Here is a 15,904-nt window from a genome sequence, read left to right on the forward strand (position 1 = left end):
CTTGTCCCATGACCAAAACCTAAAGGGAAGAGTAATGGAGAGTATAACGTTCCATTAAATGCCATGGGCTTGTTTGCCAGCCCATCCAAGGAATGGCAAACCTATAGGAATACATTAAAGCCAATGGCTGAACAGGGAAACCACTCCTTCTAGCATACTTCTTATATTTACTTTTAAAATATTGGTAACATGAGTTCTCCCAGACATCTAAAGCCGTCTTTGTAGAACCCACAAAACAGCAGAGCGCATAGCAAACTCCTGCTCGCCAATTTCAAGCATGCTAATTCCTACCACGCACTGCAGACATCTCAGTCACGGACTAGCAAGTTAGAATGTGAAGTTAAACAACTGTCTTAACAGTGGTAGAACAACACGAGGAAGGATTCAATCACGTGCAAACTGCATAAGATCGGAACAGAAACCCAGTTCTGATGCCTTCCAGAATCTCCATGATCACCAGCATTGCAGTACACATCAGCTGACCCAACTTCCCGCACTTGTAGGCAAAGATCCTGTGTTATGGAGCAGAAAACAGCTGAGAGGAGTGACGGTAAGCCGCCACACTGCTGCAGCAGCCGCCTCCTCTCCCCTGAATTCCAGTGGCAGCCCAGTGTAGGAGACCCCAAACTCCTCCCGGAGAGAATGAGGACCGAGGAGGACACACCTGCCAGGCCCGCTCGGACACTCATATGCCATCCAAACATGCAGAGTCAGTGGCTTTGAGCCCAGGTGAAGAACAGACACTGCAGATGTGTCTGTACGACAATTGGTGAGATTCCGTAGCGCAGCCAGTGCATAACAGGTATAACCATTAGAGTGACACTCCCTCTCTTCAGGTCATTATGGACAGCTTTCAGTCCTAGACTTCTGTGTGATAGCCTAATGCATTCTGAGTGCTGTTTCCATTGAACTAATTAGACTAATGCACCAGTAGTCAATCCTTTGTCGTTAAAAGTTCAGGCCTGGATATAGTACCTGGGGTGAGGGCGTCAACCTAGGTAACATGTAAGAACATAGGCTGCTGGAATAGAAAGGCAGGAGCAATGCACAACAATGATGGCAAGAGAAAGCACAGGGGGTGAGGAGAAGAGTAAAGCAAGAGTGGAAAAGTACGGGGTGTGAGGAGAGCTGCAGGGAGAGCAAAAAAGGAACAAAAATACAAATTGACAGAGGCAAAGTAAGAGTGGTGGGGTACCATGACTTAGAATAAAGGAAAGAGATATCTATGACTATTTCATCTTGTCCCATGACCACAACCTAAAGGGAACAGTAGTGGGAAAACATACTCTTCCCTGAAACACCATGGGATTGATTGACACCTCATCCAAGTAATGACAAACCATTACAAATACCTTAGAACGAATGGCTGAACAGACCAGTCACTACCTCTGCAACACTTCTTATATTTACTTTTTATAGTATTGGTAACATGTACTCTCCTATACATCTAAAGCCGTCTTTGGGGAGGCCCCAAAAACAGCAGAGCACACCAGCAAACTCCTGTTCCCAGTAGTTTCCACTCCCCCTCCCACTATGGAGCAAGAAACACTTCGGGATATCTCCCACTAACTAATATTGGCCATGTAGCAACCTCACTTGCACGGACAGGCACTTTTTGAAAAAAGAAAATATAAACAAAAAATAGGAAAAATATTTTTTATTCAACTCAGACCACCTTTTTAAGATAATCCTCCTTCTTCCATTACCATACTCAAAATAGCCAGAAACATGGCAAACTCCTTGTAGGTAACCCTCTTGTCACCATCCATGTCCATCATTTTCATCACTTCTCCCACCGCCTCCTCGTCTTTCCCAGAGCCCTGCAGAAAAGAAGGGGTCAGCAATCAGTAAAAGGTTTTATAAAGTGATAAGTGAAGTACATTCCTTGCTTGCAACATTTTCTACTCCGTCACTGTAGGGATTGTGCCCCCCTCCCTCAGTCGTCTGTATATTGAGGATTCAGCTAAGTCCTGCCCTTAGAGACCCAGGTATTAGTTTTAACCTGATGGGCCAGCCCCTAACATGGGAGGACATTAGCCCTGGTTGCGTAATCCCTATACCATAGCAGATTCTGTGGACCCACTTCAGCCTCGGGGTTAATTGATTTAGCCACTCGGCCTTCTAGGTGGGTGCTCTTTCGAGGCATCTAAGATAGATTCGTCGAGCAGTCCAACTTATTTCCTCCTAGGCAGGGATCAAGCCTAAAGCTCTGTCATTGGGTTCGCTGCCATCAGTCACCTGCAGCCATAAAGGAGAATCTGCTCAGCTGAACCAGACAGGAGCTCTGCACTGGGTGTATTGACCCTTTCAAAGCCCCTCACTTGAGTGAGTAAGAGCTTGAAAGACAATGTGAATGTGGATTACCTGGGAAGCTTGCATTCCTGCACAAAAATCAGCTTTGTTTATAAAGGGGAACCCCTCCCTTTTAGCTTCCCTGGTTTCCCATGACCTCCATGAGCTTGCCTCAGCCAACAGCACCAGAAAAATGTTTCAAGACATACCATCCAACCCACGCTGAATCTGCTGGGCCATGGTGAGGTCCAGCAACAAGCCAGCGCTGTGCCAATCCATAGTAAGTGGTGGAAGTACACCCCCCGCTCTAGATAGATCACGATTATGATTCTTTGAAACAGTCCGTTTGGATGGATGATGCCCAGATATCCTGAAGAAAGGAGTTCTCCACCTTCAGGGCTGGCTCAGGGGTGAATGTCTTGGAATGCTATTTTAGCCAGGATCTTCTTTCCTCTTCTTTCTCGAAATTCAGACATACCCTAAGGGTGTCTACAGCACACATGGGGCCAGATGTATAACCTTTTGTTTTGGAACTCGCAGTTTGTGATTTTGTTTTGCAAATTGCAAATTGTGAGTCGCAAAACAAAATGTACAGCAGTGTTAACCACACTGTTTGCGATTGCCAAATTGGTTGCAAGGGACCTGCCTCATTAATATTCATGAGGCAGGTCGCAATTTGCGACCCATTTAGGAATGGCCACACTCACAGGGATGGTGGCCTGCTGGGGTCAGCAGACCACCATGTCTGTGACTGCTTTTTAAAAAAAATAGTTTTATTTTATAATGCAATCAGTTTTCATCAAATGAAAACGGGATGCATTTCACAAATAAAAATGAAAAGTGGGAACCACTGCCTGCTCTGAAAAAACATTTTTGCTACCATTCACAAAGGGGAAGAGAAGAGTAAGGGGTCCAATGGGGGCCCCTTCCCATTTGCGAATGGGTTAACACGTTAACTGTGATTGTTTTGCAACCGCACTCACAGTAACAAAACAATCATAGATGGGCCTGCTAGTCACAATTAGGAAGGGACGCCCTCGTAACGCCCCTTCCTAATTGCGAGTCGGTAACAGGATACCGACTCACAAAATAGGGATAGTACATTGTACAAGGCCATTTTGTGGTCGCAAATGGCAATTTTCACACTTTGCGACCGCATAGTTGCGTTGCACATCTGGTCCGTGATTTCCAAAGGCACTCCTAATGGGGTAATTTAGATGGCCTTTGGGCTTCTCTGTAAATCTTGGAAAAGAGCTAGACATTAAATGTCATTTCTAAAGGAGTCTTTTCTGTCCAGCTGTGATACGAAACATCAGTACTATACTTATACCACAAGGGATGTTGGCAGATGCTATTCATCTTTATGAGAAATTCGGGTTGAAGCATTTCTACATGTTGAAAAAGAGAGCATTAGGCAGAGAACTAAGTACAAGATAATCCCTACAGTGACATCGGTACCAAAACCATCAGGGTCTTTCTTTCAAGGAAACCTTTGCTCTAAAGTTTACATACGCAATCGTTCTTGGTAGACAGTATAGTGGTCAAGAAGGCATCACCAAATTGGCGTAAAGTGTCATAAAATCACAAAGGCAGCGCTCACCCTGGGACATAAAGAGGACCCAGAGGGCATCTTCCTGCTGGATAAGTTACAAGAAGCTTTGCGCGAAAGGAAGTACAGATTGGTTATAAATGTCAGATCTATGAAAAGAGGAAACAAACTTCATGCTGTAGCCAAACTTAAATCCAGAATGTACTCACAGATAAAGATGGGAACTCATTCTTCACAAGTTGGCACAACTCGGCCTGGTCGAGTTCACCACTGTTGCCATCTTTTCCAGAGTATTTTTTGAAAGTCTGGAGCATGGTTTCACAGTGCTTTTCCAGAGTCATTATAACTTGTGCTTCGATCTGTAAAGAAAGTACATACCGCAGTCAGCGTCTAGGCATTAAAATGACAAAGAGAGTCTTTAGGAAGTAGTAATGATCCACTCAGTGCTTAATTTGTAAATAAAGAGGTGCCGGTGCCCAAAGCCCTCCTCTTAAACACGCGGCTGCTGCAATTAAATTTGTGAACACAGAATACTGAGGCAGCGAATCCTGAAGCCCTCTCGGGCCTCTTCAATCCATATAAAGCCACTCCCTGTCCCCCTCAGCTCACTCTTGCAGCTGTTTTCTCCCTTTGTGACGCTTTTTTGTTTTTCCCTTACTTCGTCTTTGCCATATGTGTCTTTTGCTCGCAGCAAATGCTTGGGGCAGAAGAGCAAGCCCCGGCCCTCAAAAATAAGTGCCGGTTGAGGGGGTGGGAGGGGCACTGACCTGAGATGAGGGCGCAATGTTGAGCAATAACTTTCGATTTTAAAGCATCTGCTCCAGAGTTCATTCTGCTTCCAGCTTTTAGGCAACAAAAAATATGTCAGGTAACTTGTGATTAATGTTTCTGCTAGAGAGAAACATGAGTTTTGTCTAGTGGCAGTTTTTACTCGCTGTAAAGTAGCTCAGAGGGTTAATATGCCTGCTGCAAAGAATAGATCAGTATTTTAAAGTGGATAGCTGAGTGGATTAGTAAAGTCAGCCTTTACCTACGCTTTAAAACAAATGAATTGTGAGCCATGGAGAGATGAGGTGCGCTTTAGCCAGGTGGTAGTAAGGGAATCCGAGGAAGACGTCATGTGTAAGGGGGGCCAAAAATGATGGTCGCACCAGGTGCCACTAGCACTAAAGCCAACCCTGACTACCTACAGTGTTTCTCAGCCTCAGGTGCAGCCTACTGTATAGACCTATAACTCCTCTTGATGACTGGGTGCGCTCCAAATAGGCCTGGGCAAAATTGTAATATCTTCAGTGAAATTGCCATATAGCGTGTTACGTGAAATTTCACGTACGGTTTGCTGGAAAGAGAATGGTTTGCATAAAAAAATATACTAGCAGGGTTTTCTGCATGATCAAGTTTCCTGTTAGGATCAGACAAAACATGTTTGTTTAAAAAGTCACACAAGAGACAGACAATCCTCTTTTTATTTGAATTCATTATTTTGCAAATTTTGCTTAGGGAAATTATAGCCAAAAATAAAATTACACAGTTTTGCATCCCCAGTGCGAAGGACAGCTTTTGCCTACGTCTAATTTGTCTGAGTCAAGCACAGTCCTTTCATTTTAATTCCTGTATGATTTGGTTCTTCTTGTGAGCTTCTCCAAAGCAGTAGTGGCCCATCCAAAAGGGTGGAGAGGACCCACCCTCCTGTCTTTTTTGTAGATATGAAGAGAGTCAGTCTGAGCAAAGTGCTCTTCTTGTTCAGGTCAGGCAGCCAAGTGCTGTACATGCGCTAAATGCACAGGCACCTGGCTGCCTGAGCTGAACTTTGCCAGGCTGAAGATTTCACAGTCCTATGGGCATGTATCATGTTTTGGGGGTTCCCAGGCAAAATATATTCTGGGAGCCTCTGTAGGGCACAAAACTGTTGAAATATGTCTTTCCAAACCCTTATTATGACACAGGGTAGAGAGACAGAGTCATAGTTAGAGATAGGCAGATAGGTTTAGATAGAGAAATAGAATAGACAAAGGTCAAAGGGAGAAAGATCACTTTCTCATAGGGCCCCCTGGAGGAAGTGCGCTCCCAGCAATAGTCCACTTTCCATGCCTTAAAACATCTCTAGAACTCTTCAGCCCGGCAAAGCACTTGGAATTCCTCCCCTCATGACGAGGGGTGTATCACAGATATACTTGGACCTGGGCAGTTCATTGTTTTAAGCCATGCAGTGTCAAGGGCTGACTGTCCATCATTGACACCTCGTCACAGAGTTGGGTGTGATGAACAGTCTTGCTGAGCTCATTCCACTCTGTGATGAGTAAGGGACTGCTGCCTCCTCTCACTGGCTGTCCCATAACAAGGGCAGTCAATGACGAGACGGCTGTCCCAATCCTTCTGGAACCACTAAGTGTTCCCTCTCACCACCTGAGATCACCGCTCCGGCAAGTTGATTTTTAAAAATCTGTTTGGTGCATGTATGTGTATTTGTGTGTGCATATATGCTGTGAATGGGTGTGTGCATGTGTATGTGCTTGTGATTGGTGGATGTATGTGTGCGCGCTTGTAAATGGATGGGTATAAGTGAGTGTGCATGTAGGTGGGTGAGTGCATGTGTGGCCCACCAGTGCTTGTACTACCTGGCACTGAGCCAAAATGTTACATGCCCATCAAACAAAATACAAGAGAACCTTTGGATAACAATTTCATGTGCTAACACAGTCTCGCGCCCTCAATCTAGTTGCATTTCATCTGCCTCCACCTAGATTTAACTATCTTTGCGTGATCCTGCTCTCTCCATTGTTAAGTCTGACTCCGTATGGATCAGATTTCAGCAGGTCGGCACAGCCCAGTCTCCTAATGCACCTACTGCAAATCAAGAGGTCAGTATACCAGCTGTGATGTCTCCAAGTTGAGCTTCTCCAAGGTGGACCAGATAATTATTTGGTTTAGCAACATCAACTGGAACATGGACGTGTTAGAAGGGGTTTTGGAAGGGACTTAGGCAAGAAAGCTCTTGGCCTGGGACTGTAGTGTTGTTAATTTTGTATTCTAAGTTCCTTCCCGGAATAAAGAGCACAGTGTTCATTTAAACCAAGCTTCTCCAACGAGTAGCTTGTGAGCTACTGATAGCTCTCGAGCTTCTTGTGAGTAGATCTCCTGTGTGCAGCCTACCCTTCTAATATAAGGACTTTTGCTTGGTTGAATTAGAATATCAATATTAAAATTAAAAGCATGTATTCAAGACAAAAATGTGAGTATTTTCAACTGATGATCGGAGAAAGATGGCTGAATCTTTAAAATGTATTTCAATCTATTATTTGAGTTGGAGAGATTTATTGCTCATATTTTTACCTTGGTTCCAAGGGGATTGCAACTATGGCAGTTATGTATTACTAATATAGAGGCATTCCAAATTGATAACACTTTTTATGGGTGAGCACAAAGTGCTCCGTCTGTTCTGTAATCTCTCTTTGGGCTTGAAACCACGCCCATGCCACGTCCATCACTTACATTGGTTTGTGGGCTTGCCTTTTAAAATCTGCTTGCTTTCATTTGTGAAAGGCATGCATACGTCATGCCTTTTCCAGTGTTTAGCCCACCTACATAGCACCGGTAAAGCACCAAAAACATACGAGCCTCGATGTTTTCAGCCTGGAGTCCGGACTACTTTATCTGTTTATTTTACATGCTGCGCAGTCGCGCTGCATTTTACATAACGCGATCGTGTTGCGTTTTTTTTGCTTTACAACGCTAATAGCTGTAACTCAAACAAATGCGAGACCCGTTGCACTGAAAATGCTTGTTTACTTTACTGCTGATAACCTTTCATAATGCACTGTTGTCACTGCTGACGGTCTTGGATGGGGTGCTCACTAATACTAGTAGGTCAGGATGATTGTCATGAATACATAAGTAGCTATTTTTACAGAAAAGGTTGGAGATCCCTGAATTAAGCTTTAGAGTTAGAGACAGGAAAGAGCTTTGAGCTGGTGGTGGTTGGTTAACTCTGCTCCTGAGCCTGCAGTAAAGGAAGTTTCAAACTGATACTAATCAGTGTGGATTCTTCAGGGTCCTTCAACCTGATGGTGGTAGTACGGTTCTAGTCTGGAGTGTCCTAATATAGAGGTTGCAGTATATGCTTTGTTAATTTATTTTGATGTCTTCAGTACCCATGATTTATATTAATGGGTATCTCCAAAACAAATCAATAAAATACTGAGCAACTAAGTATGAAGCCATCCCTTGTTCGAAGTCCTTAAGTTTATATGACAGCGACAGTACGCTGATGAGCAGTAAAATGGAAGCAGCCCCACCTGCATTTTTGAAAGGGGGCAGAGATCCTACAGCTGGTAGGTGCGGTGTGTGATTTTAACCACCTGTGTGTGGGGAAAACCTCTGTGCACTCTATCCAAGGGTTGTCTTCGTGGGCACACTAACTTGGGGACACTTTATGTCTGGTGCACTTCCAGAAGGCTTGTTTCCTATTGCGCCTGCATCTGTAATACGGCATGGGCGCAACAGCTTTCCCATATTTTCATGGAATCACGTCCCCATACAACAAAGGGGAATGCACCCCTTGGGATTCCTCCACCATATATTTTACACTAGCACAGGCAGGAGATTGGACTCAACACTAGGCTGCCCAACATCACCCCTCTTATGACATGGACAATGCTTGGAGAAATTGGCACTAATCTTGATAAATCAGTCCTGGTAATCCCAGTATCTGCCTTCAGCCACGTCAGTAATGCAGGGTATAAATGGGAGAGGTGAAAAGTGAAGGATTTCTGGGCAGAGGAGTACCGCAGCAGGCTATTGTCCTACGAAGAATGACTGGCAGCATACACCCACAGGTCACCCATTGTTGAGTAAAACTCTAAAAATGTGGTACATTAATTGGACGAATGTAGTTTAGGAGTACTTGCAGGCCTTGAACATTAGTGCACAACAGTACCCATTTCTACGGTGCACTAACCAGGATAGTAATTGCTTGATATTTTTCTGGTGCATTTTCAGTGCATAGACTAGGGGTAATGTAACCCCTTCCAACGCAAGCTGACACAACCTTTCAGTCATCAGATTACCGTGGGTTTAACATCTATCACTGTAGCACTGGGAATTTTATCTGGGATGCACAATATTTATTTCGCGACCCCTGAATCCTCTTTGTCTTCGCTGTTACAAGCGAGTAGGACTGCTCTGCCAGCAGGTCGGGCGTTCCTAACACAAAGAAGAGTGGTGTTCAGTCTGCAGAAGCTGCCCATCCTTCCACGCCCTACCGGCTTTAGTGAGCTTCTGAATTCACGTAACCGTGCCTGCATTTCACTCCTTCCCAAACAATCGCCTTCCCCAAATAACCAATGACAGGAGTCGGATTAGTAATTGATCCGGTCTTTAAATATTTGAGCATATTTCTACACTATTCTAATTTTAAGGGAAGAGACATAACTGGGAGCTTCCATGGTTAGGACACTGGCTGAAAACCTCCGCAGAACTCCGAGAGTGCACCAAGTTATTAATGAAAAGGCCAAGACTTTAAAAATGATGTCACTGAGTACATACAGTCATCTGGTTGTCTTCCCTGCAAATATATTATTGACATTTAATAATTCCAGAGCCTCTTCTTTGAAAACAGCCTATCGGTTCTTTGGACAGTAATGAGAATTCAATCTGCTGTGAGTTCTGAAAAGTTAAGATTATCATTAATGCAGCTTTGAAGTCATCTGGTCAACCATATTGCCCTCACCCAGAACAGACCACAAAGGCTCGAATTAGAAATTGGGTTGAGTGGTATTGTAGGTAGTATCCTGCCTTGCCCAAGTATAACCGGCCTGGTGTTCCCGCCTAAGAATTTCCTAGGTGCATTAACACCAGAACCTGTTTTACTAGCTGATAAATCTGGCCAGTAAATCACAGCACATTAAGGCTTCAGGCAGAGGCAGCGCCTAGCTTTGGCGCCCAGTTGCTTTTCAGCCCCCTTTCATGGCTTTAGTGTAAACTTAAGGGTTTTGGGACCTCGGGGAAAAACATATTTTCGGGGCCCTGTACAGAACAACTCTGAATTGTATTGCCCATTTCCTGCTAACTCTAGCCCACATGGTGCCAGACATAACTAAATTATGTTAATCTTTAAAAGGATCACACAAAAACTGTGAAATGTGTCTTGCCTGGGTCCACAAAATCCTTGAGATGACAATGCATAGACAGAGTCAGACGAAGAGGTAGGCAAAGAGGGAGAAAGGTTCAGATAGAATAGATAGAGGTCATATAGAGAGAAGGTTCACTTTCAGGTGGGTCCGTGCAAGTTGAGGGCTCTAAGCATTGCCCATTTGGGCCATCCATTAAAACGTCTCTGCATGGCACGAGGGAAGCACAGAACACCCGCTCTTGCCAGCCACCAGCCTCTGCTGTGCACACATGCCCTTTCCACCTTCAGTGCCACTCAGAGCCGGAGGTAAATGGAAGGAGGTTGGTTCCGGGAATGAGGATGCACCACGCAGATAAGGACCCAGTAAATAAGGGTCCGATTCTTATTCCCCGTTCCTGACGCAAACACACGTATAAGCCAGACTTATGTCTGTGAACACTGCCCATAAACTACATTTCCAGCCACAAGGTACACCCTGCACAAACCCAGACGCCTTGTAACGCCAAACTGAGAATACTGACAACTACGCATTAACTTACCTCAGGTACAAACCGCGGAAGAAGGAGCAGGATGCTGGGACTCTAAGTGTGGTAAATTGTGGTGTCGCAGGCGCTTTTATACCCTCCCTGCCCCTCCTTTTACATCCAGGTAAAAGCTGCACCTAGCTGCTTGAAACCGAACATGTTTGAACAAACAGTTTCGGGGAAAAAAAGCCACGTAACTGGTTTTTGGCCTGCGTAGGGTGACGCCCATCAGATAAAAAACGGATTGTCAGGTTTAGTTTATTCACGGAAGGACTTTAAGAATTGTTTTTTTACTTCAGGTTTCTAGACGCACGCAGATCGTTAGAGAAACTACAAAGTTCGTAGTATCTATTTACTCTTAACTATCTCACATTGTTTTTGGAATGTGTGGGCAGTTTGTTGAGGTATACTTTATCACCCGAGGATGGAATTCGAGGATGACATTTCTCGCCAACGCCTTAAAAGACAAACCGCAACAAACTGGGTGTGGTGTAGAACGTTTTTGTTTTTTACTGGTACATCCTAGTTCTGTTTGCTTAACAAAATCATGCATTGAACTCGTCTTTTCTGGGAGCAACCATGGCCGGACTGGGAACCCAAAGCAGCCCTGGCAATTTTTGTCAGATCATCTCCTATTTGGGTGCACAGCAAGCGACCCTGACCACTACAACGGGGCTTACGCGCCCCCCTCCCTAGAAAATTTGGGGAAAATGGCAAAAACGGTGCATGGGATTCGTTTTTAAATCAAAGTAAATGATGCAGTGCACCAGGATACAATAATCGTTATTGGAGCACTTCAATGATTTCCTCACCATCAGCCTCTAACAGCTGCTCTCATCTCTCCATAGCCCCTCTCTAGGGTGTTGGAGAATTTTGCATCACACACACCTAGAGACAATGAATCATACGTGTGTAAATCAGTATATATAAAATGTTACATAGGACAAAAGGGACTACAAGTTGTAGGATTCACATGCCATCCATATTGGTAGGCATGTTTTATGAGTGCTTGGTCTGGGGCAGCATAAACTTATAACTCTGAATGTAAGACAGTGGTTAGGGTTGACTTTACTAATAGCAAAGCATTTCTACTCATTCAAACCCTTTTTAGCAAAATGAGTATAATCAAAGACTGGGGAAAACATAACATTCCAACCTGTACCATGCATTTGCATGCAGCTCTTTGATGGAAGTTCAAAGCTCACTGTGCTAGGTTATGAATGTAACTTGTGAACTGCAAAGTAACAAAAGGATCTCTGTGACAAAAGCAGTATCCCACTGAGCTATGCACATAAAATGCTGTTCTGTGATCTGCATAGTACACGTTCTTTGCAGCAGCCATATTAACCCTCTGTGCTATCATAGAGTCAAAATTGCCACCAGCCAAAACCCCGATCTCTCTTCAGCAAGTACATTAATCACCAGCGTTATCTTAGCACTTTTATTGTTGCCTGAAAACTGTTGGATATACAGGGAAGTCTGCAATGTTTTTAAAACTGCTGCACTGCTACAAAACCAGCCCGGTAACAAAAGCAGCCTCTCACATTTCCAGCATCCTCAGGGAATGCCTGATGTCCCATACAGACAGCCCTGTCTTGGTAGTAATGACCACCCTCTATGATGGACAGATACAAATTTGTTTTGTGCATCCCTAAACGGGGAGTGTCTGGCCTATAGTAACTTGGGAGAACCGTGGGCGGGTATTTGGTTTCAGATTGAATGCAGTCCAGTATCCTGCAGTCCTGTATAACAAAACAAGCTTCTCACTTACCTTAAATAGGTTTAGCATGAATTCTTGGACTGTAGTGCTAATTTTCTAATAGGACAAAGAAGACTACAACTCTGAAAATCTCAGAAAATGCAAACAAAACGAAGCTTGGACTGGAGCAGTTAATCATATATGGACCTCGCAAAATTGGCACGGTTGCCAGTCTGATCCCTTTCTCTCCCTACGATTTATAAAACTATTGATTCCTGAAGTTACAACGTAACAAACACTGCCAGCCCTTCCAAGCACTGTGCTTCTATGCTCCACCGCCACCTGGGCACAGGGCAGCATGTAATGCTCTCTCCTGCCAGGCCTTATCCTCCTCAGCCCTCTGCCATCCTCAACACCCCTCGCACACCCAATCCCGCATCACCACCCCTGCCATTTACCACCTGCACAGAAAGGTGTTGAATAGGATTGCTAATCCTCATGGAAAAGGGAATACCATACGGAATTTATGACTGGGAAAATGGGTCTGCATGGTTATTTACCATTCCCTGGTGCTAACTCATAGTAGGTGGATTTCGGTGTCCTTACAATTGTCAATTCAAAACACCCAGTACTTCCTCAGAAACATGCCTAAGTCTAGATTGAGACAACTGCTTTGACACTAGCATTCTGAGCTAGACCTAAATTCAACAATTTGACCTAATCTGTGTTTGCACAAGTTTTATGTGGATTCACAGCAATTAGCAGTAAAAGTGAGCATGTCCACTGTGGTAAATCAGTGGTAGGATTAAATTGCTAAAGAAGAGGACTGTAAGTGTATAGTAGTATATTTTCTTTTTTAATTTTGATTCCCAATGCATTTACGTTTATGGACCACAAATTATGGTTTTACGTTTGTGAACAGTGTACTAATAAGCACCTGCATGTGTGAGTATATGTGCTCTTAGGAGTAGGGAATGGGTTTTCCAAGGTAGCAGTGATCTGGATGGTTTGGAAACACACATTTCCTTGAGGATATTCATACCTTTTCATTGTCCAGACACTTACGCACTGCACAGTCATAAATGTGCTCCTTTCCAGAGCACAAGTAAACCCATTTCCAGGGAAAGAATGGAGAATGAAAATTGTTGAATTTGTGTAGGTACATAGTATTTTTGTTACAGGGAAAAACATTGTTTGTGTGAAAAAACACTATTTTATATGCCACTGCACTACTGCAAGGTATTTGTGCATGGTGCACTCTCTATATTTAAGCAAATTAAAATCTGTGTGTAACCATAACTTCCCAGGACCACTCCTGGAATCCCTTCTGAAATTCAAACATGTTGGAATTTTCCTTCACATATTGCAATGCATCCAATGCTTTTTTAGAAGGTGTTTGTCAATCAGGCATTTTGTACTGGATGCTGCCTATTGTTTTTAATTTGGAGTTTGTGCTAGTTAACCCTGTTTGGGTATTCCACACTTCTGCCATTTGTGCTGAAAAAACACTGCATCTTGTTCTTGCCATTTTTGCTGTGATTAGAGGAAGCGTTAGCAGTCTTACACACACTACGCCATATACAGATATCAGAAGTTGGGGATTGTGTCATTCATAAATAGATCAGACAACATTATTTATCCATTGTTTCAGTGGGATGCATCAGCATTGGGAAGGAAAGCACTTTATATTAGTGTATGGCATCTCCAAAGGCAGTGCCATGCCCTTAACACAGGACTTCAAGGGAGTGTAAAATGCCGTGCATGAAGGTGACTAGGTTATAGGTAGCAAGGAAACCTGAGTGTGGTCTAGGGCCTTGTGTAAGCTTATGCTTAAAGAACAGTGGTGCTAAGACCACCCATATCACAATCAATGGACAGATACATCAAATGATCAATTTAAATGATTGTATGTAAAATATAAACAATCTGAAGGCGCAGTGGTTGTGTGACGAGAAATGTGTTCGGTGCTCCCACACAAATGATACATCTGTGTGACAATACGTGATCAAAAGTGTGTGTCAAGCAAGAACACCACAGACCATTTTATGCTTATGCACAATCAAATGGGGTCTGTAGTATTAGTCAGCAATGTTTAGATCCTTTAGATAGATAGATAGATAGATAGATAGATAGATAGATAGATAGATAGATAGATAGATAGATAGATAGATAGATAGAAGGGTCATCATCAGGACTCTAAGAATGCATGAGCCAGTTAAAAAGAAAGACTGAAAGAGAGGACAGAAAATATAGGCCCTCATTCTGACCTTGGCGGGCGGCGGAGGCCGCCCGCCAAAGTCCCGCCGTCAGGTTACCGTTCCGCGGTCGAAAGACCGCGGCGGTAATTCTGACTTTCCCGCTGGGCTGGCGGGCGGTCGCCTTCAGACCGCCAGCCAGCCCAGCGGGAAAGAGGCTTCCACGATGAAGCCGGCTCGGAATCGAGCCGGCGGAGTGGAAGCTGTGCGACGGGTGCAGTTGCACCCGTCGCGTATTTCACTGTCTGCGCAGCAGACAGTGAAATACATGTAGGGGCCCTCTTACGGGGGCCCCTGCAATGCCCATGCCAGTGGCATGGGCACTGCAGGGGCCCCCAGGGGCCCCGCGACCCCCCCTACCGCCATCCGGATCTCGGCGGTCCGACCGCCGGGATCTGGATGGCGGTAGGGGGGGTCGGAATCCCCGCGGCGGTGCAGCAAGCTGCGCCGCCGCGGAGGATTCAATGGGGCCGCGGTACACTGGCGGGACCCCGCCAGTGGTGCCGGTCCGACCGCGGCTTTACCGCCGCGGTCGGAATCCCCATTGGAGCACCGCCGGCCTGTCGGCGGTGCTCCCGCGGTCCTCCGCCCTGGCGGTCAAAGACCGCCAGGGTCAGAATGACCACCATAGTGTTAGAGTAGAGAAGGCCATAGTATGGGATTCCAATATATATAAGTAAATACTCACTGGGCACTAACCAAACATTGCTGAAGGCACCAAAGGGCTCAATTATGTTACACCTGTAGAATCAAATTACACAAGAGATCATCCAAAATGGAGGGGGAAAATGGGGGAAGGACATAGTAAATAAGTTATAGTAAGTCTCAAGAGTCTCAAAATTACCTGTGCAAGGACTGTAAAGACTCACAAAGTCATAAAAATTGCCAGTGTAGTTCAGATTGGGTCAGTCAAAAAAATTGGTCCGTAAAGAAATTATGTAGGAATACATGCGCTATCATAAGGGTGCATGCCTGGCATTGTGAGCAGGGCAGAGTGGGCTGCTTCTAGAATGTAAAAGGGCCACAGGAGCTTGGAATAACAGTTGAAAATAAGGACGACAATCGGAAAACCTATAGATAAATGGTGAAAGAGAAAGAAAAGGGCATTATTTAGAAAAATAGCAAAAACAAGAAGCACAAATGAAAGGAAAAATGTATTAGAATGAATCGTTGCAATGTACACATTGCAAAACTGATGAGCCCCCTGGGGACTAACCAGGAACGCACATAAAGAAATTCCAAACAATATCCAGTCCATTAGGTTAAGGGAAATGTCTCTGAGTCAGTTCAAATTAAGTTAGTCCATTCCTCCTGTGGGTTTAGCCCAGTTTTCATGATATCCATCTTCAGAATTTGTCTTTATTACGCAGTTGTTCAATATTCCCTCCTCTTTCAGATAATCTGAGGACACTGATTACTTGTAGTGGTCTTCGTGACTGTCACACTGAATTGAAT

General features: G+C 44.4%; 1 protein-coding gene across 1 annotated transcript; it reads right to left on the reverse strand.

Annotated features, from left to right (window-relative positions):
- Positions 1–1,642: 1,642 nt before the first annotated feature.
- LOC138268433 (protein S100-A4-like) lies at positions 1,643–10,650 on the reverse strand. The gene is made up of 3 exons (XM_069218057.1): positions 10,511–10,650; positions 4,051–4,200; positions 1,643–1,820 (listed from the first exon to the last, which is right to left on the reverse strand). The coding sequence occupies exons 2-3, from the start codon at positions 4,180–4,182 to the stop codon at positions 1,680–1,682; spliced, it is 273 nt and encodes a 90-aa protein (XP_069074158.1). The 5' UTR covers positions 4,183–4,200; positions 10,511–10,650; the 3' UTR covers positions 1,643–1,679.
- Between the last annotated feature and the right edge of the window lie 5,254 nt (positions 10,651–15,904).

This window comes from Pleurodeles waltl, chromosome 12 (assembly GCF_031143425.1).
Source record: "Pleurodeles waltl isolate 20211129_DDA chromosome 12, aPleWal1.hap1.20221129, whole genome shotgun sequence".
Lineage (NCBI taxonomy): Eukaryota > Metazoa > Chordata > Amphibia > Caudata > Salamandridae > Pleurodeles > Pleurodeles waltl.

What these genes read in the sequence shown, in the direction of transcription:
- LOC138268433 (XM_069218057.1), bottom strand. Translation starts at nt 4,182, where the DNA reads ATGACTCTGGAAAAGCACTGTGAAACCATGCTCCAGACTTTCAAAAAA. An exon ending in ATGAGTTCCCATCTTTATCT is followed by an intron (nt 1,821 to 4,050) that starts GTGAGTACATTC and finishes TCTTTTCTGCAG; the next exon opens with GGCTCTGGGAAAGACGAGGA.